Here is a 26,966-nt window from a genome sequence, read left to right on the forward strand (position 1 = left end):
TCTAATCCTTGAAACCAAAAACTCAAAATAAATCTTTAATATACTCAGTCCCTATGATTCCAAAACAAGAAAGAATTCTGATTTATTTGAAACTTTTTATTTAATTTTACAACAATTGCCGAATTTTTTAGATCGAACAATGATGAGTTAATCAGGATTAACATATTCATGCAAGAATTTTTATTTATTTGAATTAGCCATTAATTCTTTTTAATGCTGATGAATCTAAGTCAAACTGTTTAGAATTATCCTATATTGTATCAAATAGCAAATCAACTCAAAAATAATAAATTATGGCTCAAATCTTATATATATATATATATATATATATATATATATATATATATATATATATATATATATATATATATATATATATATATATATATATATATATATATATATATATATATATATATATCATTCGGCTCTTTTAAATCATACAAATATGATATTATTTTTAGTCTTTCGATCTTCATCGCGCACATGAATATACTCTTAATAAGAATGTATACATCCTCGATAACATCGTAATTGATCTTCCATTGTTCCTACAAAGAAGATCCGATAAAAAAAAAAAAATCATTCTTTTAATTAGTCAAAAATTGTTCAAATCGATTCTAGACATGAAAACTTCAACACAAGTCATATTTCAGAAATAGAATGTCATAAATAACATATGAAAAATGTTTCATAACTACATGCCTAACTTAAGATACGAAATGTAAATAAAAAATACGTGAAGAGAATGTGCCTCTTTCTCTATTTCTCTTTAGGTCATGAACGTAAGACATAGGCCGGCATTGAATGACAACAGTGGCCAATGGCACTCACGGTGGTGTGATGTGCTGAAAACTAACACACTTGTAATGCTTCGGTAGCTTCTAATGTTCTTGAGTGACTCTCATCTCTATTTTCTTGATGTCTATTTGCTTCCCAAGCTAATTTATCTACATCATTATGCCTTTCACACGTATTGAAAGCCTTAAATCACCTATTGTTACTCTAGATTTTGGCTTTCGATATGTAGATCTAATTTGAGTCTACTATCTAAACTTGCCATAACTTTAGTGTAAAAGAAAAATGAAGATCTCGACATGTGATCCTATAAAAATTACATTCGGGTTGTATCAAAGACTCTTTCGATACTTAATTTAGTAAATCGAAAGATTCCGAAGATAGATATATATATATATATATATTATTAGGCTCATTTAGGGATATACCTATGTGGAGAAAAAAATTTCAAAACTAAAAGAAAACACAAAGAGATCAATATAAAATTTTAATGTGGTTGAGCAAATCCTCACCTATATCATGCAGAAGATCAAATTGTTTCATATGTGAGATTAATTATAAGACCTTTGAGATATCTTTATTTAAGCATAATTTTTTTTCACATCCTCTTATATAAATATGAAAGAATTTATATATTTTCACTCATATTCTCTAAAAATCCTAGAGATCAGACATTATAGAGAGAAACACATGAGCATCAAAAGTAATTCCCATAATTTTTTCTCTCCCATCAAAATTCAGGAGGTATTTATAAAAAAACCAAACTAATGATCGGGTTTTCTTTATTCACGAGAACTATTTTTTTTATTAGGATTCCTTATCTCATTGGAATATAAGCTTTGGAATCCCAAAATGCTTATCAATCCTAGCATCCAATGTATCTCTTTTAGTGAATTAGTCACTATCAAACTGAGGTAGAGAATTAATCTATGAAATTATCTATCATTATTCGCCAGTAAAAATATACATGGAATCGTTGAATAGGATGATGTGTCGATTGATCTCACTTGACGAGCATCCTACTCAAGGCTGAGTAGGTATGAGGTCCACAGGGTGATGTGTCAATTGATCACCTATGTGTCACTTTCCCTTATTACATTCTTGGAAGTCCTTTAAGAAAAATTTAATCAGCAAACTTGGGGTCAAATTCAATCTCTACCCTCTTTTTATGTCTTTTCTCAAAGCACATTCGGCCACTTGTTTCCTGTCAATATATATCTTCCACTGCTCGTGTAAAGCTTCATAGATGTATAGCTTATACGACCCATTCTCTGGTTTTTTCCATTCAACTAGAAAGAATGTGACTTACTTCCTAACTTTATATACTATGGAGAAAGGATTTATCCTCTATTTATTAGAAGCCAAATCATTTCAGTCATAAACAATGAAGGCTCTTTAGATTATATCATTGTCCTTAGTCATGTCATTTCACTCCTTAAGCCAAGTTCCCATCTTTTCAATCCTTATAAATAATAGACTTAATCTCCATTTTATGCTCATATAGGTCCCCAAAACCTCTTAGTAAAGGATGTAAAGAATTTAACATTTTGAGTTGATAGGACATAATAAAAGCTAAATGTTTATTATCACCAATAACATGGCAAAAGTCGTCTTTTTATGCGTTGCATAAAGGAATAGCTTTTCAACTCCAATTAACTCTGGTTTCATTAACTTAATTAAGGTATGAAATTATTTACTTTTAACAACAAGAATAGAGAAATCTCTACGGGAGGAGCAGGTGAGAGGAGGGGTCCAATAGAAATCAATGGTAAGATGAAAAACCTAGAAGAAGGAGGAGCAGATGATAGGAGCATTTTATTTTGTGTTCATTTATTTTTGGAAATAATTTTTTTTTTATTTTTATAGAAGAAGAAGAGCGATAGTAAAAATTTTCTATAGAAAAGACTTATCAAAATGTCAATTTTCACAAATAATTCACAATTTCAAAATACAATTACTTATTCTTCCTCCCGAGTTTAAGACCAAGTAGATCAAGTAATCTTCATATCATGAATTCCCAATTGACATTTAATTTTAGGTATATTAATAGTCTCCCAATCAATTACAAGATTAACAAAAATTTCAATAACCTTTACAAGAATTTGTTGCCAAAGAATAAATTGTAAACACAAGAAAAATGTGTCATATTTTGCAAATGAAAAGACAGCTTCATAATTTTTATTTTTTACATTTTATTTTGTGTTCACTTACTTTTAGAAATAATTTTTTTCTTATTTTCATAGAAGAAGAAGAAAAGGAAGAAGAAGGCTTAACATATGATAAAATGACAAACTTTTCAAAAGCTAGTGTTGAGTTTATAGTAAAAACTTTCTATACAAAAGACTTGTCAAAATATCATTTTTCACTAACAATCGATAATTTCAAAATGTCATTACTTGTTCTTTAGACCAAGTAGATCTAGTAATCTTCATATCATGAATTCCCAATTTGCACTCAATTTTAGGTATAGTAATAGTCTCCTATGCAATTACAAGATTAATAAAAATTTCAATAACTTCTAAAAAAATTTGTTGCCAAAGAATAAATTATAAACCCAAGAACAATGTGTCATATTTTGCAAATGAAAAGATAGCTTCATAATTTTTATTTTTTGTATTTTGTTTTATGTTCACTCAGAAAATTTTGTTTTCTTATTTTTATAGATGAAGAAGAAAAGGAAGAAGAAGGCTTAACATATGATGAAATGATGATTTTTTCAAAAGCTAATGTTGAGTTTCTATCAGTACTAAAAACTTTCTATGCAGAAAAAAGGTTAAAATGCCATTTTCCATAAACAATTCACATTTTTAAAATGTCATTACTTGTACTTTCTCCCGAGTTTGAGACCAAATAAATTTAGTAATCTTCATATCATGAATTCTGAATTTGCGTTCAATTTTAGGTGTGGTAAAAGTCTCCTAAACAATTACAAGATTAACAAAAAAATTCAATAACCTCTATAAGAATTTGTTGCCAAAGAATAAATTGTACACCCAAGAAAATTGTGTCATATTTTCCAAATGAAAAGATAGCTTCATAATTTTTATTTTTTGCATTTTATTTTATGTTCACTTAGAAATAATTTTTTTATTATTTTCATAGAAGAAGAAAAATAGAAGATGAAAGCTTAACAACTAATGAAATGATGAACTTTTCAAAAGCAAATGTTGTGTTTCTATCGGTAGTAAAAACTTTCGATGCAAAACACTTGTCAAAATGTCATTTTCCACGAACAATTGACAGTTTCAAAATATCATTACTTTTTCTTTCTCCCGAGACTAAGTAGATTTAGTAATTTTCATTTCATGAATTCCCAATTTGCATTCAATTTTAGGTGTAGTAATAGTCTCCTTAGAAATTACAAGATTAACAAAAATTCTAATAATCTCTACAAGAATTTGTTGCCAAAGAATAAATTATAAACCCAAGAAAAATGTGTCATGTTTTGCTAATGAAAAGATAGCTTCATAATTTTTATTTTTTTATTTTATTTTGTGTTCACTTAGAAATAAATTTTTTTTATTTTCATAAAAGAAGAAGAAGAAAAGGAAGAAGAAGGCTTAACATGATGAAATGACAAAATTTTCAAAAGTTAATATTGAGTTTCTATCGGTATATAAAACTTTATACGCAAAAGACTTGTCAAAATGCCATTTTCCACAAACAATTCACAGTTTCAAAATGCCATTACTTGTTCTTTCTCCCGAGTTTGAGACCAAGTTGATCTAGTAATCTTCATATCATGAATTCCCAATTTGCATTCAATTTTAGGTGTAGTAATAGTCTCCTTAGCAATTACAAGATTAACAAAAAATCTAATAATCACTACAAGAATTTGTTGCCAAAGAATAAATTATAAACCCAAGAAAAATATGTCATATTTTGCAAATGAAAAGATAGCTTCATAATTTTTATTTTTTGCATTTTATTTTGTGATCAATTAATTTTGGAAATAAAATTTTTCCTATTTTCATAGAAGAAGAAGAAAAGAAAGAAGAAGACTTAACATCTGATGAAATGACGAACTTTTCAAAAGCTAATGTTGAGTTTCTATCGATACTAAAAATTTTCTATGCAAAAGACTTGTCAAAATGCTATTTCTACAAACAATTCACAATTTCAAAATACCATTACTTGTTCTTCCTCTAGAGTTTGAGATCAAATATATCTAGTGATCTTAATATTATGAATTCCCAATTCACGTTCAATTTTAGGTGTAGTAATAGTCTCTTAAGCAATTACAATATTAACAAAAATTCCATTACCTCTACAAAAATTTGTTATCGAAGAATAAATTATAAATCCAAGAAAAATATGTCATGTTTTGCAATTGAAAAGACAGCTTCATAATTTTTATTTTTTATATTTTAATTTATGTTCACTTATTTTTGGAAATAATTTTTTTCTTATTTTCATAGAAGAAGAAGAAAAGGAAGATGAAGGCTTAACATCTAATGAAATGACGGACTTTTCAAAAGCTAATGTTGAGTTTCTATCGGTACTAAAAGCTTTCTATGCAAAAGACTCGTTAAAATGTCATTTTCCACAAACAATTCACAGTTTCTAAATGTCATTACTAGTTCTTCCTCCCGAGTTTGAGACCAAATAGATTTAGTAATCTTCATATAATGAATTCCCAATTCGTATCCAATTTTAGATGTAGTAAAAGTCTCCTAAGCAATTACAAGATTAACAAAAATTTCAATAATCTCTATAAGAATTTGTTGCCAAAGAATAAATTGCAAACCCAAGAAAAAAGTGTCATATTTTGCAAATGAAAGGATAGCTTTCTCATTTTTATTTTTTTGCATTTTATTTTGTGTTCACTTTGAAATAAATTTTTTCTTATTTTCATAGAATAAGAAGAAAAGGAAGAAGAAGGCTTAACATATGATGAAATGATGAACTTTTCAAAAGATAATGTTGAGTTTCTATCGATACTAAAAATATTCTATGTAAAAGACTTGTCAAAATATCATTTTCCACAAACAATTGGCAGTTTCAAAATGTCACTACTTGTTCTTCCTTCTGAGTTTGAGACCAAGTCTATCTTGGAATCTTCATATCATGAATTCCCAATTTGCATTCAATTTTAGGTGTAGAAATATTATCCTAAGCAATTACAAGATTAACAAAAATTCCAATAACCTCTATAAGAATTTGTTGCCAAAGAATAAATTATAAACCCAAGAAAAATGTGTCTTATTTTGCAAATGAAAAGATAGCTTCATAATTTTTATTTTTTTCATTTTATATTGTGTTCACTTAGAAATAATTTTTTTCTTATTTTCATAGAAGAAGAAGAAGAAAAGGAAGAAGAAGGCTTAACATATAATGAAATGATGAGCTTTTCAAAAGCTAATGTTCGAGTTTTTATCGGTACTTAAAACTTTCTACGCGAAAGGCTTGTCAAAATGCTATTTTCCACAAACAATTCATAGTTTCAAAATGTCATTACTTGTTCTTCCTCCCGAGTTTGAGACCAAGTTGATCTAGTAATCTTCATATCATGAATTTCCAATTTGCATTCAATTTTAGGTGTAGTAATAGTCTCCTTAGCAATTACAAGGTTAACAAAAATTCTAATAACCTCTACAAGAATTTGTTGCCCAAGAATAAATTATAAACCCAAGAAAAATGTGTCATTGTTTACAAATGAAAAGATAGCTTCATAATTTTTATTTTTATTTTCATTTTATTTTGTGTTCACTTAATTTTGGAAATAATTTTTTTCTTATTTTCATAGAAGAAGAAGAAAAGGAAGAAGAAGGCTTAACATATGATGAAATGACAAACTTTTCAAAAGCTAATGTTGAGTTTCTATGGATACTAAAAATTTTCTATGCAAAAGACTTGTCAAATTGTCATTTTCTACAAACAATTTACAGTTTCAAAATACTATTATTTGTTCTTCCTCTAGAGTTTGAGACCAAATATATCTAGTAATCTTCATATTATGAATTCCCAATTCGCTTTCAATTTTAGGTGTAGTAATAGTCTTCTAAGCAATTATAAGATTAACAAAAATTCCGATAACCTCTAAAAAAATTTGTTGTCAAAGAATAAACTATAAACCCAAAAAAAAATGTCATATTTTGCAATTGAAAAGACAACTTCATAATTTTTATTTTTTGTATTTTATTTTATTTTATGTTCACTTTCTTTTAGAAATAATTTTTTTCTTATTTTAATAGAAGAAGAAGAAGAAAATAAAGAAGAAGGCTTAACATAAGATGAAATGACAAACTTTTCAAAAGCTAATGTTGAGTTTTAGTAAAAACTTTCTATACAAAATACTTGTCAAAATGTCATTTTTCACAAACATTTCATTGTTTCAAAATGTCATTACTTGTTCTTCCTCTTGAGTTTGAGACCAAGTAAATCTAGTAATCTTCATATTATGAATTCCCAATTCGCGTTCAATTTTAGGTATAGTAATAATCTCCTAAGCAATTACAAGATTAACAAAAATTTCATTAACCTCTATAAGAATTTGTTGCCAAAGAATAAATTATAAACAAAAAAAATGTTATATTTTGTAAATGAAAAGATAACTTCAGAATTTTTATATTTTATATTTTATTTTGTGTTCACTTACTTTTGAAAATAAATTATTTCTTATTTTAAAAAAAAAGAAGAATAAGAAGAAGAAAGCTTAATATATTATGAAATAACAAACTTTTCAAAAGCTAATGTTGAGTTTCTATCGGTATAAAAACTTTATATGCAAAAGACTACTCTAAACGTCATTTTCCACAAAACAATTCATGGTTTAAAAATGTCATTACTACCTATTCTTCCTCCCAAGTTGAGACCGAGTAAATCTTGGAATCTTCATATCATAAATTCTCAATTCGCTTTCAATTTTAGGTATAGTAATAGTCTATTAAAAAATTACAAGATTAACAAAAATTCCAATACCTCTGTAAGTATTTGTTGCCAAACAATAAATTATAAATCCAAGAAAAATGTATCATATTTTGCAAATGAAAGGATAGCTTCAAATTTTTTGTATTTTATTTTTTGTTCACTTACTTTTCGAAATAAAATTTACCTTATTTTGAAAGAAGAACGACGAACTTTTCAAAAGCTAATGTCGAATTTCTATCACAAGTCAAAATGTCATTTTCCACCAACAACTCAGTTTCAAAGAGACATCGTCCAAAATTTCCTGACTGAAAGAGATTAAAAATGACAAGCACCGGTGAGATCAAAACAATTATGTGACGGAGGCTACGGAAGCCAGCAGTACTTAATGACTTGAGCCATTGGCCAACACATCACTCACACATTCATTGCCTTCTCCATCCCTCTTAGCAATCTAACTTTGGCTCCCAACCCAACGTTTCTACACTCGTGGTTTCTTGCTTGAGACTGCATGTTGTTTGACTCGAACACTTGCATGCTAAGACACTCAATCAGCCACGACCTGATTAAAGGAGAGTCAAAGTTCAAAAGCTTAGAACGAGTAGAAAGAAACCTTCGTCCCGTGCTCACTTTATGGAAAGTCATGCAGAAGCGATAAAGAGGGTTAGGTAATGTTGCAAGCTTCAACATTCGCTTTAGGAAATGGTCCGGTCAATGTAGCAAGTGAGAACAGCATGCAACTCGTCATCCTTTGCTACATGGACTAATACTCGTTCCACAAAGCCAGCCATCAGGTTCTTCCAAGCTTGTGTTGGTCGTGAAGCGTGCAGACTTAAGACTAACTTCATGCTGTTCCCTTAATTGCCCGCTTCATATCATGTCTCACGTACGTACATCCCCATTACAGCCATGAGCAATATATACTGCGAATTCAAGTGCGTGCCTTACTATCTCAACTGCAAGACTGTTGACTTGATGTATTTGTAGCTCTTCTCGTTTACTCGTGGATGATACTTAGTCAAAGTGTGCACTGATGTAACCTGAGTTGTAGAACATTAATCATGCAAAAACGATCTGGAAACACTATTAATATGGGTGGAACAGCGAAGAAATATTTCTTCCATGATAGGGAATCCTAATATAAAAAATAATTTGTATAAACGAAAAAAATCTCAAAAATTAATATTTGAACTCAAAGTACTTATAACTGATCTCATATCATCAATAACTATATTGATCTCACATCAGCTTTCTCTAACCTCGGTGTCATCTCTCCCCCCGATACTTTTGAAACAACTAGCTAAGCTCGATGGCGATGTTTCACCTGTTATTAGATATGCAGGATTGTGGTTATCCAAGCTTGATGTGTGTAGGTTTTCAGCATGCAAGACTAACTGATGTGGATCATATGAAGCCCAGGACCAGGTCAAATCTATTTATGATGATAGTTGACCATTGCATGACGATCGTTGGGAGATCTTGACAACCATAATGTCAACTAGAATAATTATTTATTTATGTGCACCGTACAAGGAAATTAAACTATTTCGTTTGAATCCACAGGCAACATAAAATAGAAAGAAAAGTCTTTGTTTATATCGCGTTTTGGAGGAAAAGTCTTCGTTCCTATTTGACATGAGCCATGCTAAGCTCTCGTTTGTTTATCGTAGACAATGCCGTGATGTCATTGTAATTGTTCTCCAGTCTTTGGTTTTGACTTTTTCTCTAGCAAGACTCAAGTTATGTTAATCCAATGTATATATAGCCAAGTTTATGCTGTCATAGATGGATTCGTTGAAAATGCTTTATGTTTCTCGCTTGATGTTAAAGAACAATTAATCATCTATAGATGAAAACAACCATGAAGCAACTTGTTCTATTGAAATCATCATAAAAAAAATTATATTGCTCTGAAAGAATTGGCTACGTGTGCATGTTCATGTGGTGATTAACAATAATGCTGATAATATATATATATATATATATATATATATATATATATATATATATATATATATATATATATATGAACAATTAACATGAAATTATCGTTAAAAATATTGATTGATTTGTGAAAGATGAAGAATGATGGACTAAGAGAATAGTATCACATTGTTATGGATTGGAAAAGTCCCATTGGAATTTGATCCAAAATCTATAAGTTTAAATGTTCTAGTTGAATTTTTATCACACTTGATGTATATTATTGGTCTTTGAATCAACTAAAGCTTTATAGGAACAAACTATATTTTAATATCAGGAGAATCGGACTTTGTCTTCCATGGCCTCCCATGGAAGAAGATTCAACAGCCAGCTATGGAAGAATGGAAAGTTTCCTCTGAAATGACCTCAACTCCATTATCATTTTACCTACCTAAGGATATCTATTCACATCAACATCTCTCTCTCTCTCTCTCTCTATCTATTCACATTTTACCTACCTATATATATATATATATATATATATATATATATATATATATATATATATATATAGATAGATAGTGACAGTGGAAGGAGTACAATAATAAGAGGATAGTGGCGTGGCCATTAGTGGGGATGGTTGAAAGAGACATGATGTATGCAACCAAATAATAAGTTGATCCATTTCTTGCAAGTAATGTGCAAATTATATGGAATTCATTCATCATTGTTGGGATATTTTATTTTTTGCTTTAATAATTTATCAACTTAATATTGGAGGGACCTTTGCTTGACATTCTCCTGCAATAAGTTCCAAACGAGTTGGAAGTATGTACGTGTTTGGATTCTAAGATGATTCCCTTTTGAAAAAATGGACGGGATCCGATCAAAATTAATATTGATAAATATTTATATATTATTTATTATTAAATAAATCACCTTTGCATAAATGGTAGAAAATGATATAAATATTCATTTTCCCATTGGCGTCGGATTGGGCTGTGCTCTTATTCCGGTCAACGCGGATCTCCGTCCAAATGAACGAATGGCTTCGAGAGCAAAGCATTTGCACGTTAAACAGGCGGCTAATCAACGACCTCAAACTTCCATGCCCATTCTACCCTCCTCTTTCCCCCATAATGGCACGACATCAAACAGAGGCGACCAATGGTGGATGATCAATGTCTCGGTCAATTCCTCCGTAGACAGTTGCCAAAGGGATAATTCTTTCTTAGTATCAGTCGTAAAATATTCTTTGAATTGACAAAAAAGCCACATTTTATATGTCGTTCATGTATTAATCGTAGAGGGACCGAATTGGTATTTAGTTCGCAGTGAGGGCATCGGCGGTCTTTTAACCGATTACAACGTCCATCATTGCCGCGAAGCAGCCCATCTCGCCTTCTTTATGGCAACCGGGAAAAACGTGTGGCCGGCGCCCAAAAAGCGCAAGGATTTCAAGCCCCTGTTTTACCACACCCCCCTCCCCCCCTTCTCTCGTCCTATAAGAAGCAACGACTCATCCCTCTTCTCCCCCCAAAAGGAAGGATAGAAGACCCCCAGCCCTCCTCTGCTTCTCCAAATTCCCTTTGTTTTCGTAACCAAGCTCGAGTTTGGAGACAGACAAAGACGCACTCGGTCGCTTCCATGGAGATGCTGGGCTCGTCTCTGCTCCGGACGACGACTCCTCTGCTTCGTTCATCTAGCTCGTCGTTGTTCCCGGGTGACCGACCGAGTGACCTCCTCTTCTCCCATGCTTCGTTCCCGTCGAGGCAGAGGATTGGTCTAGCCAGGAGAGTGGTGAGGTCTCCGGTGGCCGCGGTGGTGCTGACAGAGAGGTGCGTGAGGACAGAGGTGGAAGAGAAGCCGGTGTCGTTTAAGGTCCAGGCGGCTGTGACGGTGAGGAGGAGGAAGCAGGAGGATCTCAAGGAGAGCATCGCGAACCAGGTGGATGCTTTCTTGGACAAGATGGGGAAAAATGTTGTGATGGAGCTCGTCAGCACCGAGATCGATCCCAGTAGGCCTATCCTTCCCTGTCCCCTGCTGTTGACAGGTAGAAATTGATTGGTTTTTGTCGACTATTCTAATGGCCAGCCTTTGGTACCGACAGAAACGCGGAAGCCCAAGACGAGCAACCGGGCGGCGCTACGGGGCTGGTTCGAAAAGAAGAACACGAAGGCGGAAAGGGTCGTCTACACGGCGGAGTTCAAGGTGGACTCCAGCTTCGGCGAGCCGGGAGCTATCACGGTGCTCAACCGACATCAGAGTGAGTTCTTCCTGGAGAGCATCGTGGTGGAGGGCTTCGCCTGCGGCCCCGTCCACTTCGCTTGCAATTCTTGGGTCCAGCCCACCAGCGTTCACCCCAACAACAGGGTTTTCTTCGGCAACAAGGTCCTCTCCTACCCATATCTTTTCACTCCGAGACGTCGATGAACCGTCACCAAAAGCGTGGTATGCTGACGGCCCCTTCCATGTTTGGTTGGTGTAGCCGTATCTGCCGTCGCAGACGCCCGCCGGACTGAGGGAGCTGAGGCAGCAGGAGCTGAAGGCGCTGAAGGGCGATGGCAATGGCGAGAGGAAGCTGACCGACAGAATCTACGATTACGACACGTACAACGACTTGGGCAACCCGGACAAAGGGATTGAATTTGCCCGGCCGACCCTCGGAGGAGAGAAGATGCCTTTCCCGAGGAGGCTGAGGACAGGGAGAGCCCCAACAGCCACAGGTAAACGACAGAAGCATTTTCATCGTACTGCTCTGAGTGAACAGGGACCATCTGACACAATCCTTTGTCGTGTCTTCTAGGTCATAGATCTAAATCAATGAACCTCGGTAGAACTACCTTCTTTGCGGTGCTTGGATCGGGTGGAGAGAGAAAATTGAAAGTTTTCTGTGTTTCCTTCTGCAGATTCACATGCGGAGAGTAGGGTAGAAGATCCCCTACCCATGTACGTGCCTCGCGACGAGCGATTCGAGGAGGGCAAGCAGGAGATGCTAAAAGCAGGGGCTCTAAAGGCGGTGCTCCACAACCTCGTGCCTTTGCTGGTCGCTTTCCTCTCCCCGCAGAGCCACGACTTCAAGGCCTTCCATGAGTTGGACAACCTCTTCAAAGAAGGCCTACGCTTGAAGCGAAGCTTACAAGATCAACTCTTCCACAAGATCCCATTTGTGACCAAGATCGAAGAATCAAGCGAGGGATTACTCCGATATGATACGCCAGACATAATCACAAGTAAGCTGTCAGTGGAGTAGCAGATTTGGAGTAATTATTACTGTCTGGTCTGAACTTAGGCGTAGTGTTAGATTTGTGGTAGCCAAGATCGGAACGACAACAACAGTACAATCGCTGTTTTTTCCCCTCCATCCGTAGTGCATGATGCCTTTTTGACCCCCTGCTTCTTTCTTTGTCACGCACCCCACAGAGGACAAGTTCGCATGGCTGCGCGATGATGAGTTCGCCCGTCAAACTTTAGCGGGGATCAACCCTGTCAACATAGAAAGGCTTCAGGTACTCGTCCTTTACGTCTCCTTCCCAAAGTTGCAAGCCATTTGTATTCTACAGTCTAATGGGGATAAAGGTACTCCGGCAGCCGGATAAAGGCGTGGAGTACTCCGTGTAATTAGTGGGAGGGAACACAGCCCCCCACGTGATCTATGTGGATACGATGTCCAAATGAATTCTCCTCTCGACTTATCATTCTAAACGTGTTGTACTTCATGTAGGTGTTTCCTCCTGTCAGTAGGCTTGACCCTTCCGTGTATGGTCCACCTGAATCCGCCATCACGGAAGAGCATATCACTAGCCATCTCAATGGCATGTCCGTTCAACAGGTAGCTCTTGTTCGTTTAAGCTTGGATGAATCGTTGTTGCTGTCACAATTATGTTGAATCTTCCTTTTTATCTTCGACCGTGACAGGCATTGGAGGAGAAGAAGCTTTTTATACTGGACTTCCATGATGTCTACCTCCCCTTTATTGATCGGATCAATGCGCAAGATGGGCGAAAAGCATACGGCACGCGCACCGTCTTCTTCCTCACCGAGTTGGGAACTCTTAAGCCGATTGCTATCGAGCTGAGTCTACCGCCGGTGAGACCTGGGGATGCTCGGACGAAGCGCGTCCTCACGCCGCCGACTGATGCCACGGGCAACTGGCTTTGGCAGCTCGCCAAGGCGCATGTCTGCTCCAACGACGCCGGCGTTCACCAACTTGTGAATCATTGGTAGGTTCACGGTGGATTATATCTCAGCGTAGTCGATCCCGCGGACGAGTATCCTCAAGGACGGTGACACTAAATTGCAGGTTGAGAACTCATGCCTCCGTAGAGCCCTTTACACTGGCGGCTCATCGACAACTAAGTGCGATGCATCCCATCTTCAAGCTGCTGAAGCCCCACATGCGATACACGTTAGAGGTCAACGCCCTGGCTCGCCAAATCCTCATCAATGGCGGCGGAGTGATCGAGTCCGGCTTCACACCTGGTCCGGTCTGCATGGAGATTAGTGCGGCGGCGTATCGCGATCACTGGCGCTTCGATCAGGAAGCACTCCCCGCTGATCTCATCAGAAGGCAAGTGTCATGCCGTCTCCACATTTATGGACGATCGTATTTAGCTAACGGGGTTCTTCTCACTCGATCGTTGACAGAGGCATGGCGGTGGAGGACAAGACGCAGCCACACGGCCTGAGGCTCGTCATCGAGGACTACCCGTACGCGACCGACGGCCTCCTGCTGTGGTCCGCGATCCAGTCGTGGGTGGAAACCTATGTCGCCGCCTACTATTCGGACGACGAGGCCGTGCAATCCGACTCGGAGCTCCAGAGCTGGTACTCTGAGGCCGTCAACGTCGGCCACGCCGACAAGCGCCACGCACCGTGGTGGCCGCGCCTGTCGAGCCCCGCCGAGCTGAGCTCCGTCCTCACCACCCTCATCTGGCTCAGCTCCGCCCAGCACGCCTCTCTCAACTTCGGCCAGTACCCGCTCGGGGGTTACATCCCGAACCGCCCGCCGATGATGCGGCGGCTCGTCCCGATGGAGGGCGACCCGGAGTACGAGCACTTCCGGGCCGACCCAGTCAAGTTCTTCCTGTCGGCGCTTCCGAGCCTGACTCAGGCGACGACGTTCATGACGGTGATCGACACGCTGTCTACGCACTCGGTGGACGAGGAGTACCTGGGGGAGCGACCGGACCCGTACACGTGGACGGGGGACGGCGAGATGGTGGAAGCGTTCCACGAGTTCGCGGCGGAGGTGAGGCGGGCCGAGACGGAGATCGCAAGGCGGAACGCCGATCCGGCGAGGCGGAACCGGTGCGGCGCCGGCGTCTTGCCGTACGAGTTGATGGCGCCGAGTTCGGGACCCGGGATCACGTGCCGCGGGGTTCCCAACAGCGTGTCCATCTGATCCACGTCACACTACGCATCTTTCAATCAAATCCAAAGGAACCCAAATAGGGATTCCTTATAAAGATGTGGGCTGTTCTTATGTAAATAATTCAGTATAGTGGATCTTCATTAAATATATGAAATAGCGATTGGCATTTTTTCCATGTATTATTTATTCAAAAGAGAACAAAATAGGGGCAAAAAAACCTTTGATTCTGTGCTGTCTCTGGGAATTGCTGAAATTTTGATGAATAATATAAAATAAATATCGATAAATAAGGAGAAAATCAACTCAATCTAATTTGAACGGTCATTCCAACTTTTGACCTAATCAGCTCCAATCAATTGATTTTTGTGCAATAATATATTTATGAAAGTGCCATCTTAGTGTCATTTTCACCATTTGCTATTTACAGAATATTTTAGAATAATAACAAAATTCATATAAATGAAATATTCAGATTTTTTTTATATCCTAAAGTCCCTTACAAGGAAATTCACAAAAATTATGGCTTAAATTATTATTTTTCAAGGGTAACAAATTATAAGTTTTTCGGTATTTAAAATTAAGGTATTAGAATCTCACATCATACCAAATCCAAATTCTAGTTTAAATCTAACCAAAATTCACCTCTGCATTCGTCGTAGGTAAACGTGTCGATAATTGAGAATATCATATAAAATTTATTCGATTCTTAAGTTAGTAAAGGATTCGGAGGAATCAATAAAGAGTAAGGAGTTCTCCCCTTATAACATACACCTAAGTTTTCTTTTTATAGCGCATTAGGGTGATTGTTGAGCCTATAAACATACACCATCGATGAGCTGTGAGATCAGTGTCGTTAGTTGTTGTCTTGATCGAACGTGTTGCCTCATAGTTTTAGACCTAACATTTCTAGAAGTGTTGTGTTAGCAACCTCATGAGAAAGGATTTAGTTGGCATGTCAGCCATATGAGCGTGATGTGTCAACTAAGTGAGCTCGATGTGTCATCAATCAATCATTGTAAGAAATTAGAACTAGATGACTAATTGTGCTACCTAAATTTAAGCTTATATTTATTATTGTTTAGTAGATTTACTAATCAAGTATGTTGTCCATCTAGAGATACGAAATGAAACTTGAAATATACACACACACACATCAAAGAAGCAGTGAGGTATGGCCAAAGGTCACCATCCTTCTTCCTCTTCCAAGGCACCACTGAGCTTGAGAGAATGTGCTCTCGATAAGGAGCTCGGGAAGAGGGATGCACGGTGGACTCAAACTCCTTCAGAAAGGCTGTCGCACAGGATATATATATATATATATTTTTTGTGGAGAGGCTTTCTTAAAGGACGTCAAAAGTTGCGAGCTTGGAAGTCTAATAATGCTGCAGAAGCGACAGAAGTTTCGTCCGAGTGGAAGATTGGACGAGGCTGTCAATTAAGTCTGGTATGATGCTCGAGACTGAATCGAAGGTGTTTAGTTTGCAGAGTTCAAGATCAGCTTTTGCTGGATCAAGATGCCAGTGCGGACGGATTGGTATTCCTCGATCAACAACCGGTATACTATTGGTCTAAGGAGCTTTGTTGCTATCTTTCAGAAAAAGTAGGTCTTAAGAAGTGAAGGAAGGATTCGGCAAGTAAGAAAGGAAGAGAAGAACAAAAGCAAAACAAAAGAGAAAAAGCTAGAAGAAGAAGAAGAAGAAGAAGAAGAAGAAAAAGAGAGCTGAGAGGATCAATCAAAAAGATCGCAGCTACGTAGTGACACATTGCAAGTCTCCACAGGATTTTTCTCTGGGGATTTCGTGGCATACACGTTGAGAGGATCGGATAGGAACACAAGGGAGATCGTGTCAGTGCCAACAAGTAAAGAAGCTTTCTCTCTCTCGCTCTCTCTCTCTCTCTCTAGATGACCTGAACCACACGACATTCCCGGAGGAGGTGGCGAGAAGCAGTGAGGAGAAGAAGCACACGACCATCTAACGCAAAGAAAGAAAGCAAATTGTGCCTCAATGATAAGGATAAAGATGCAATAAGAAACAATAAAATTAATTATGTTAATATCCATATTAACAGAAAATAATTTTCCGAATAATATTTCTCTAACCATAAATAATTAAGAACGGTAAATAGCATCTCTCCTATTTGGGACTCTAAAACTACTCTATTTATTGAAAACGATTTTCTGAAATTTAAACCTATCTTTCATTCCAAAGAGTATTCATATTTGCTACAGGTAGTATTCGGATAGACTTTACTTTGGTACATTAGAACCATAAAAATTGTTCATTCTAGTTGTGATAATAGATTTAAGTTTGGAAGACACATCAAATGGGTAATGCTATTGCTAAGGCAGCTTATCTTTTCCTTGAGCAGTAGATCTGTAACCTTGAAAATTCCTATTGGTATGTCTGGGCAGACTCAACTTAAGACTACAGCAGCCTTGTCCTCTTTGTAACAACAGTTCTCATGAAACCATTGATCACATCTTCTTTTGGAATCAAAATATGAGATTGTTGGATCCAAAATCTCCCAAACTCTGTCCAATAGAAGGCATATTGGGCCATAGGAGATTGGCTCCTTGAAAACCATTAATATGGGCTTTGAGAAACTATTTCAAGCGACCATTACAAACCAACAATTCTATCTTGTTTAAAGGAAATCTCCTCTCTACTACTTGAACTTTGGTCCCAAGCACCATCTTTCTCTAGCTGTATGCTAAATCCACAACCCAACCTAAAGGAAATAGAATAAGCAACTATATATATGGGTCAGGTGGGACAGACCACCTTAGTGGATGGACAAAACTAAACACCAAGGATGATGTTGGCATCATGATGGTTCCTATGCCCTTGTTGAGCAGCAAAATGTCCAGAATAAATCACCTACAGAATGTGAGGTGTTGACATCTTACTGCACGATCGATTTTGGATACAACACTTGGATACTATCGTTGTCGACATGATAAATAAATGTATGATGACATATAAGTGGTCGTGCAGTGGGGTTATGGAACTGCCACATCCAGCTAGCTGAGTGGGTTGCACTCGAAGTACGTAGTAATGCCCAATAACATATATAGCCAGCCTTAAGGCACAACAAGCCTTTGTCTCATAGGAAAGGAAATGCAAAGCTGGGAGGGATTGATGCGCAGCAAACTAGTTTATCTCATCCAATGATTACCACGCCACATTTCCAGCACGTCATGTGCCGGCCGACCAAAATGAAGGTCTATTTTCACGTGCCATTAGAGTATCTCTCTCACTTTCTCGTTGTTACGTTTACCATATGTATATGTGAATGGTCCGCACACGAAGAATTGATGATGAATAAGTGTTTGGTACGTGAAACCAGCCATGTATATATACACCTAAATGATGAGTAAGTGTTTGTCTTCAGCAAACGATTAATTCGATCCCTAGAGTGCATGTGAAGTCATGTATATATACACCTAAATGATAAGCATTCTGATACTTTCTCTACACTTTTTTCCTTCTATTAATATGATTTTTTATTATCTGACATGCGAAGGGTTCGAATCAAATCAAAATCTAATAACTAGGTTTTTCGTATGTTTTGGATCCGAAAATGTGATGGTTCGATAGGATCTCCTACAAAATTAAATAAAGGGCGATAAAGATATATTGGAGATATGTTGTGTATTTCAAATTATTTGAGTCTTAAAAATATATATGAGACCTTTTATGAAGAGCCCTAATAACCACTAGAATTAAGTCGAGAGCTAATCCATAAAAAAGATTATAATCGATTATTATTCAATTATTATATTTACATATGAAAGATTCATGTGAATGAGATGAGGAAAGCATGTCGTCAAATAATTAGGTATATCAATTGTTGAGTCAATACTAATATAGATTTGTTGAACTAATAAATATCTAATAAGATGTGACATAACATCAAATTGTGTATATGTCATACTCCTTAATCATCTTTTAAGGTGAGATATAATAGATAATTAAGTTGTTTACATGTCATACCCTCCTATTATCTATATGCCATATCCTTTGTTCATCTTTCTCAAAGGATTTTAGGCTTTAAATGAAGTTTAAATATTACTTAATACCTATTCATTTAGTTGAATTGTATTAACAGTTCTTCATAAATATCCTACTCATTATTATTCTATTATTAAATTGCAATCATAATAAATTTAAATTTCATAAATACCTAAGACATGTACTCAAACTAAATTCGAGTATAAAATCACATATGATTCCCATTACTCGGGGTTGGATTCAAATAAAATTAGCACATATATATTATATTATTGCACTTCCTATATTTCATTCATTATTTTCTATGTCATTTTCATGCAAAAAAAAAAAAAAGTTTAACAATCAATTTGTAACATTAATGCACTCAAAATAAAAATAAAAAGAATTTATTTCATCTGCTGGCCTAAGATTTAGATGAACCGACAACAATCGACAACTAAATAGCAAAAAATAAATAAATAAATTAGGAACCACAAAATGAACTTCCTGATTTCTCAATCAATTTAAATGAGACATCATATGCAGTACTTGCTTTTCTTTTTCTATTAAATGTTAGACTTTCTTAATAGTCCGCTGTTTGCCTTTATGATTAATGGAAATAATAATAATAATAATAATAATAATAATAATAATAATAATAATAATTTCCTTCGGCAGCTCCGAAGCAGCAACACTCTCCCGGCACGTGACCTGCTGTCTCCCCCCTCCCTTAGCTCCCTCGTCTCTGCGGATACCGGGCCCTACCATAACAGAGCCTGTAACCAACCAAGCTTTTTTGCGTCAAATTAATTACTTATTTTTCCTCTATTAATAAAAATAAATAGCATCTCCTTCTTCCCCTTCGCTCGGTACGCTTCTGCAATCTCGAACCTTAAGCTTACCGTTTACACGCTAAGCCGCCATTGACGAACTCGCCGCGCCTTCAAAAGTCCCCCACGACCCTCCTCCCACTGACACCGCTTCCGTCCTTTCTATCCTGGCGGATCCCTCTGTGTCGCCCAGATGCTGACGTGCATCGCCTGCTCGAAGCAGCTCGGCGGCGGCCACGGCCGCGAGGGCGACGACGTCACCATTGGCGCCGCGACGCCCAGCGCAGGTCGGGGCATTAAAGACCTCACTGCCCAGGTGGCCGATCGCTTGATGTGGTTTCGTTCCGTTTTAGGCTTCCTCTCGGTTATTTGGCCTGATCTCAAGTTTTCCTTCTTCGGATCAGATTAAGGAGATGGCGTTAAAGGCGACGGGGGCGTATCGGCACTGCAAGCCGTGTGGGGGGGCGCCGGAGGACGGGCTGCGCCACCTCCACGGGGACTACGCTTGCTCGGAGGCGGCGTCGGGATCGGACTGGAGGACCATCGGCAGCGCTGCGTGGACTCCGAGGACTGCGACGTCCCCGATGATGAGGCGGGAGCTGAAGGAGATCTCCAGCGGCGAGAGGACTCCGTCAGTGAGCGGCTGGACGGAGGCCTCGTCGGCGGTGGCGTCGACGTTCCCGGAGGACGGCGAAGAGGAGGAGCCCAAGGAGTGGGTGGCCCAGGTGGAGCCCGGGATTCTGATCACCTTCCTCTCGCTTCCCCACGGCGGCAACGACCTGAAGAGGATCCGGTTCAGGTACTCCGTTTCCGTTCTCATCTCATTCTTGTTCATCATTGATACAGTGGCACCAAACAAACCTTTTGCTCAATCAACTAATTCAGCTTTAAATCTGTTTTTTCAAGATTAATTTACGTTATGCTGTTTATGAGAAATTATTTTTGCTTTAATATTTACTTACTTCCGTCAAAATTTTCCGAAATTTTACGCCGTAAATCGTGATGGAACAACAGCGAGTATTTTCATCAGTTACATACTTTTACAGAGGCATCGCAGCTTTATTTTTGTGGTTCCTAAACTTTTTGTATCTCGAGATTCGTGCAGTAGAAGACCGGCATCTGTTGATCTTTTGGAATTCTGAATAGCCAATACGGTGATGGATTTTTGTGCCGCTTCGTATACATTGGCGGATCGCCCGATGTTGTGCATGTTTCATTTCCCGGTTCCAAATTTGTTCTTTAGTTCGTTTTGTCTCAAAAATTAGTGGCGGTTCGAAATCTAGAATGACGGTGAAAGGCCGCTTCTCCTTCCTCCGGGGTGTGAGAAAAGGCTTTAGAACAAGCAAGCAGTCCCTTGCTTCGCTTTCGTTGGGGTTGATGGCCCACTGTGTTTGAGCTTTGTGCAAATGTAGCTGTTATAGAATGAACTCTGTAGACCGTGACAGCCATTGAATTCTCTTAATGAGCTGGGGACTCCGTCTCTCTATCTGTCACTCGAAACTGCAGACACGCACGCCCACCTGTGGGTCTCGGATGCCTTCATCATGCTTCCACCCTGTTGATCATTATGTCTGCTTAAATGAACTCTAGCGGATTAGGTTAGGGAAGGTTTTGAGTTTTATGTCGGCACTGGATTTGGATCCATGCATATGACCTGCTTGAAACGATTACATAGTTTACAGAAGAACATATTAATGTTTGACCATCTGATTTGTCTGAATGCTGAAAAGTTAGATGCGGTTGGATGCCATGATATCATTTTGGCCAATAGGAAAGCATGAAAATCCTACAAATTCTGCAATGGCAAGTTTCTTAGCAGTTGTGTTGCTTTTTCTCCATGTATTTTTTGAAGCAGAGCAAAAAAGAAACCCAATGCATATGATATCTTGGTCAATGACTTCCATTTTTGCAAAATAATATGATTTCTTCTCTGCACTTCACAGACCCCATAGCTGGAATCTGATATGATTTAGAAGTATTTTTCTTAATGGAAGTCATCATGGAATGGGTACAGATATTTGGCATGAAGGCTAGTCCTGTTAGGATCGGAGCGGCACTAAGAGGGGGGGGTGAATTAGTGCAGCGGATTAAAACTTTGGTTTTGGAAAAATCTTTCGCACGATAACAAACAATATCAATGAGAACCGATTTGGAAGCTTGAAAACTTAGAGACGTATGGAAGCGTAATGACTAAGTAAAGAAATTTGTAGTATGTTAATGACAAGATTAGGATGCAAACCAGATAACACAGTAGTTTTAAAGTGGTTCGGTCAAAATGACCTACATCCACTTGCGAAGCCTTCTTCGAGGAGGCTCCCAACTTCCACTAGCAAATCTCTTGTAAGGGAAGGACTAATACCCCTCTTACAACCTTTTACAAGTGGTTCACACTCTTACAAATTTTTGAATAGAAAGAAGGAGGTGAACACTCAAAGCAATTGAAGACAAAAACTTGCTAAAGACTTTGCTAAGACTTTTGGCTCACTCTCTTGCTTCTCAAAGGTTGTTTTCTCTGCTGAGAATTGGGGGGTATTTATAGACCCCAAGAGGATTCAAATTTGATCTCCAAAATTTGAATTCCCTTGAGTTCCCGAGGCTGGCGGTGCCACCGCCTGTCGACCGTTGCACTGGCGGTGCCACCGCCCAGCCCAAGCAGTGCTATCGCCTAGCTCTCGGGCACTGGGCGGTGCCACCGCCCAGCTTAGGCGGTGCTACCGCCCAGCTCTCAGACACTGGGCGGTGCCACCACCTACAGTGTTTTCAGCCCACTAGTTGGGCTTCAATCTTGCCCCAAACTAGTCCGAACTTGGGCCCAATTGGCCCCTACTTGGGTTATAGGATTAACACCTAATCCTAACCCTAATTAACATGCTAACTATGAATTTAAAGACATTTTCTAAGCTATTACAAAGTCTGTAAGTCAAGACTTCTTCCGGCGAGCTTTCGGCGAACTTCCGACGGTCTTCTGATAAACTCTCGGAAACCATTCTGCGGACTCTCGGCAAGCTCCTAGACTTCACGATTTGATCTTGGCGAGTTCCAACGAGCTTCTTCGGTAAGCTTCGATCTTTCTTGGTGAGCTCCGCGAACTTCCAACGAACCTTCCGGCGAGTTTCCGAAAAACCCTTCGGCAAGCTCCCTACTCATTCTCGGTTAGTTCCGGCAGCATTCCCGACGAACCTTCGGACTCCCGTCGAACTCTCGAACTCCCAATGAATCCTTCGCGCTTGACTCCAGCACTTTGTTTCGCTTTATGTCTTCATCGTTATCATAGTTATTCCTGCACACACAAACTAAAACTCTACTCCGATCTAGACAATTATTACAATGCGAATCGACATTCTGTTGCCCGGTACGTCATTGGTTGGCACTTCGTTCGATTCTTCAGCGTATCGTCCTCTCTTGCGGCTTGTTGCCCAATCGGTGGTTGACCTCCGCAACCCCGATATCCTTGGCGTAATTCCGCTCTCCTTGGCTCGATGCCCGACGTCCGAAGCCTTTTGCCGTCCAATATCCTGAAGTGATCTCCTCCGGCGCAACGTCAATTCCTCCTGCGTTAACTGTCTAATCCTGATCGAGTAGACCTGCATCACTCAAAATGCAGTTAAACATCTAAATACAATCAATTAGTTTCATCATCAAAATCCGAGATTCAACAAGTCCATCTTGAACTAAATAATACAAACTTCAAGTATTGACTTGAACTTCATAGAATTTATTCATGCTATCACTAGATTCAGGTCATTTCCTGTTCTTGTTGGAGGATACGGTTGTTTAATGCTGATTATTTATGTTCTTGTAGATGGTCATGTATGATACAGAATTATATTGTTGGACAATTTTTAGATCGTGATCGAGTTTCTAAAGCTTTTCTAATCAATTCCCGGTTCACGATTAAATTTTGCTTGCATTAGTTATATACATGCCATGCTTGTTGTCTTTGGTAGCCGAGAGATGTTTAGCAAGTGGCAAGCCCAGAGGTGGTGGGCAGAAAACTATGACAAGGTCGTGGAGCTGTACAATGTCCATAGATTCAATCGCCACGCCGTGCCTCTTCCGACACCACAAAGATCTGAGGATGAGGTGAAAGAAGACTACCCGATGTGAATCATTTTTCCACATCTTATTGTGTTCTTATTTCCATCAGGCCTTTGTTCATCGTTGCTTTAACCATTTGCTAGAGCTCAAAGGACAGCCCGGTGACACCACCACTCAGCAAAGAGCGGCTGCCTCGTAACCTCTACTTAACCGGTGACGCTGGGATGGGTTACTCATCATCTGATTCTCTCGAACAACATTCAAGTTACAAATACCATGGCCATCACCACACACGCCATGCATGCCACTACTATGACTCTGGTGGCCTCACGTCAACCCCGAAGCTGTCGAGCATCAGCGGGTCAAAAACAGAAACATCGTCCATGAATGCTTCGCGGAGGACGAGCTCATCCGCTGAGGAGTTGGATCGATATGGGGAGCTCTCGGCATCAGTTAGCAATGCTAGTGATTTAGAGAGGGAATGGGTGGAAGAGGATGAACCTGGTGTCTACATCACAATTCGCGAGTTACCTCGAGGTATCAGGGAACTTCGCCGTGTCCGATTCAGGTCAGAGACTCACTCCTATCTTTTAATTGCCTTCAGCTGAATATTTTCCTTTTAACCTTCATCTTTGGATGCTCGTTCTGCAAACATTTTGATTGGCATTTCTAACATGAGTGTTTACCTAACTCATATAAGAACCTCATGAAATTAGGCGTTTTAGATGAGGTTCTGTGCTACCTGGATCATCAGTCTCAATTAAACCTAAAACATTCTGTTAAGAAATGACTTTTTACTTCATCCAGATGAGAACTTGCATCTTCATCATCTCTTCCTGTTTATTTGTTGGGGCATTTACTTTCTTATTTTAGGCGAAATTTGTACATTAGTGTATGTGTCCCATAAAATCAACTTTCCATTTATGTGATATTTTCTATTTAAATGCCATCATAATTTTGCAGCCGGGAGAGGTTCGGAGAGATGCACGCGAGGTTATGGTGGGAGGAGAACCGTGCAAGGATACAAGAACAGTATCTTCGATAACAAAGCAAGCAGATAAACATACAGCTGTTCTTCCCATCATTTTTAAGCTTCGGTTGGGTTTCTTTGCTCCAGTTTGCAACTTAGTTGTCATTAGAACTTGCTATATTTGAAGTTGTGTGATTAAATATGCAGGAGGATTGTATGCGAGTATACTTGCGCAAAGTTGGCTCGAGATGGCTGTCAGTGTATTTTGATGGGTGGATCAGTAACTAAGAACATTATATTACAGCTGAACCCTTGGACGTCTTGAGCTCGCTCAAGCAATAGCTTCAACTAATGGCCAGAGGAGTCACCCTCGGAATCCGTATCATGTCTGAAAGAGAATATTGACTTGGATGGCATGCAGCGGTCACCTTCGAAGACGACGCGGTCGCCGATGATCACAGGAGCGACTACTTTTTCCTTCTTACCCACAGTCGTGGATACGTTGCGGGTGATGTGGCACTTGATTCGGCGTCCGAAATGACAACCGTCGGATGCTGTCACTGCGCCCCAAGTAAGCGCGGGACCCACACGATTACGTGGTCAACACGCATCGACACAGGCTCAGGGTCTCGCAGCGCAGCACGTAACCTCCTCTTAGCGGTTGTAATCATGTAGTCCATGGAATGAAGTAACACGCCAGACCTACACCTGGCAGTTACACGTCCAAACCTGGATCAAACCGTTCCCTTTTCCCGCACCTCTTCCTCACACACGCCGCAACACCTGACCCTTTTCACCCGGTAACCGTGCGTTCCTTTTTTGCCTATTTGTTCAGGTTGTTTTCATATATATATCCTTACACGATTTGGAATAGCACTTTATCTACATCAGTATGGTTTATCCCAACTACTTTCGATTAAAAAGTTTATCAAAATATAATTTTTAATAATTATATTTTATTTTTATAGATTTAAAAATAATATATATAATTTATATTATAAGAATATTAAGATGGATGTGTATTAAAAAATATTTTTATTCGTAAATAACTATATATCGATTTAATAAAAATAATGTATTAAAAAAAATTAGTCAAGATGATATGTGATTAGAAAATCTTTCGAACGTGATAATTAAAAGGATGAAATCATTAATATTACTGATAAAAATAGGATAGAAGATGTTATGGGAATGAGTCGCTGATGTTCTAGTCAGCCTCACATGGTCCAAACTCGTATACGTAGGATTGTCCGAGATGCATTTAGAGTGAAAACATTAAGTTCCCGATATACCACTTACATAACGATTGAGATCGAGAGAGTTTCCTAATCTAGTTCTTCCGACGCTCAAGTTAGTTTCATAAAATGATCAAAAAGATGATCTCATTTTTTATTGTGTTGAAGATGAGTTTTTATACACGATCGTATACGACCAAAATATTTAATGAAATATTCTATTGGGAGGCAGCCTCTAATTACCTCCAACAGTCTCTCCTTGGTCTCTTATCCACATGAGCGATAAAAAGGGAATATTTCATAATTGCTTACTTTGGACCCTTGTCCACGTGGGCATGGGAGTGAAAGGTGACATTTGTTTTCTCCTTTCATCTTGGACACCATGTGGCGATTACGAGTATGACAATTAGCTAATTATTTACTTTGTATCATTTGTCCCCTCCACACTCATGCATGTTTTGGGGCTCTCATGAGAGGGATCTGAAGTACAACATCTAGTTTATCCGACAGATCAAGCTTATGTATCTTAAATTGATTCTCCAACTTTGTGCATTAGGTGATCACCGACAAGGTCGAGAGCATCTTCGTCTTGAATTGATGACCCTTGTCACTCAACAAGAGGTCACTCCTCACTAACAGACTTTCCTCGGTAGATGATCAATCTTTATTAATTTGAACCTACCCCTCCTTCGAGTTTGGAGGGTTGCGGGTGCTACTAGTGATGATTCATCGTTGACCTGCTCCTCATATCATCAAAAAATGCATCTTAGTCGGGCGGGATCAGGTTTAGCGACCTCCATGGCTTGACGATGACCACATGCAAGGAGAGGGCCAGGTTTCACGATTGTTGCACCTCGAGTGGAGGAGAGGGTCGGGTTTTTTTCGATTTTCATGCCTTAGGCAAAGCAGGGAGTCGAGTTCCCTAACCTCCCTAACTCG

The 26,966-nt window shown here is 38.4% G+C and overlaps 2 protein-coding genes across 4 annotated transcripts; both read left to right on the plus strand.

Annotated features, from left to right (window-relative positions):
- The first annotated feature begins 11,117 nt into the window (after positions 1–11,117).
- On the plus strand, positions 11,118–15,137 carry LOC135588070 (putative lipoxygenase 5). 2 transcript variants are annotated; one of them, XM_065080012.1, is made up of 10 exons: positions 11,118–11,605; positions 11,699–11,979; positions 12,077–12,314; positions 12,395–12,421; positions 12,498–12,821; positions 13,012–13,097; positions 13,313–13,420; positions 13,507–13,811; positions 13,892–14,158; positions 14,236–15,137. In XM_065080012.1, exons 1-10 carry the CDS (start codon positions 11,236–11,238, stop codon positions 14,990–14,992), a joined length of 2,763 nt encoding a protein of 920 aa, XP_064936084.1. In that variant the 5' UTR covers positions 11,118–11,235; the 3' UTR covers positions 14,993–15,137. The 2 variants fall into 2 exon arrangements, with proteins under 2 accessions (XP_064936084.1, XP_064936085.1); XM_065080013.1 differs by lacking the exon at positions 12,395–12,421 and having other exon boundaries at positions 11,119–11,605.
- A 4,604-nt stretch (positions 15,138–19,741) lies between these two features.
- On the plus strand, positions 19,742–25,605 carry LOC135588072 (protein Brevis radix-like 1). Of its 2 annotated transcripts, XR_010476062.1 has the most exons (6): positions 19,742–20,100; positions 20,189–20,583; positions 23,732–23,867; positions 23,966–24,390; positions 24,786–24,919; positions 25,000–25,605. XR_010476062.1 is itself a non-coding variant. In XM_065080014.1 (5 exons), the coding sequence occupies exons 1-5, from the start codon at positions 19,978–19,980 to the stop codon at positions 24,865–24,867; spliced, it is 1,161 nt and encodes a 386-aa protein (XP_064936086.1). In that variant the 5' UTR covers positions 19,742–19,977; the 3' UTR covers positions 24,868–25,605. The 2 variants fall into 2 exon arrangements, 1 of the variants encoding a protein (XP_064936086.1); XM_065080014.1 differs by having other exon boundaries at positions 24,786–25,605.
- The last annotated feature ends 1,361 nt before the right edge of the window (positions 25,606–26,966 follow it).

This window comes from Musa acuminata, chromosome BXJ1-8, assembly GCF_036884655.1.
Source record: "Musa acuminata AAA Group cultivar baxijiao chromosome BXJ1-8, Cavendish_Baxijiao_AAA, whole genome shotgun sequence".
Classification (NCBI taxonomy): Eukaryota; Viridiplantae; Streptophyta; class Magnoliopsida; order Zingiberales; family Musaceae; genus Musa; species Musa acuminata.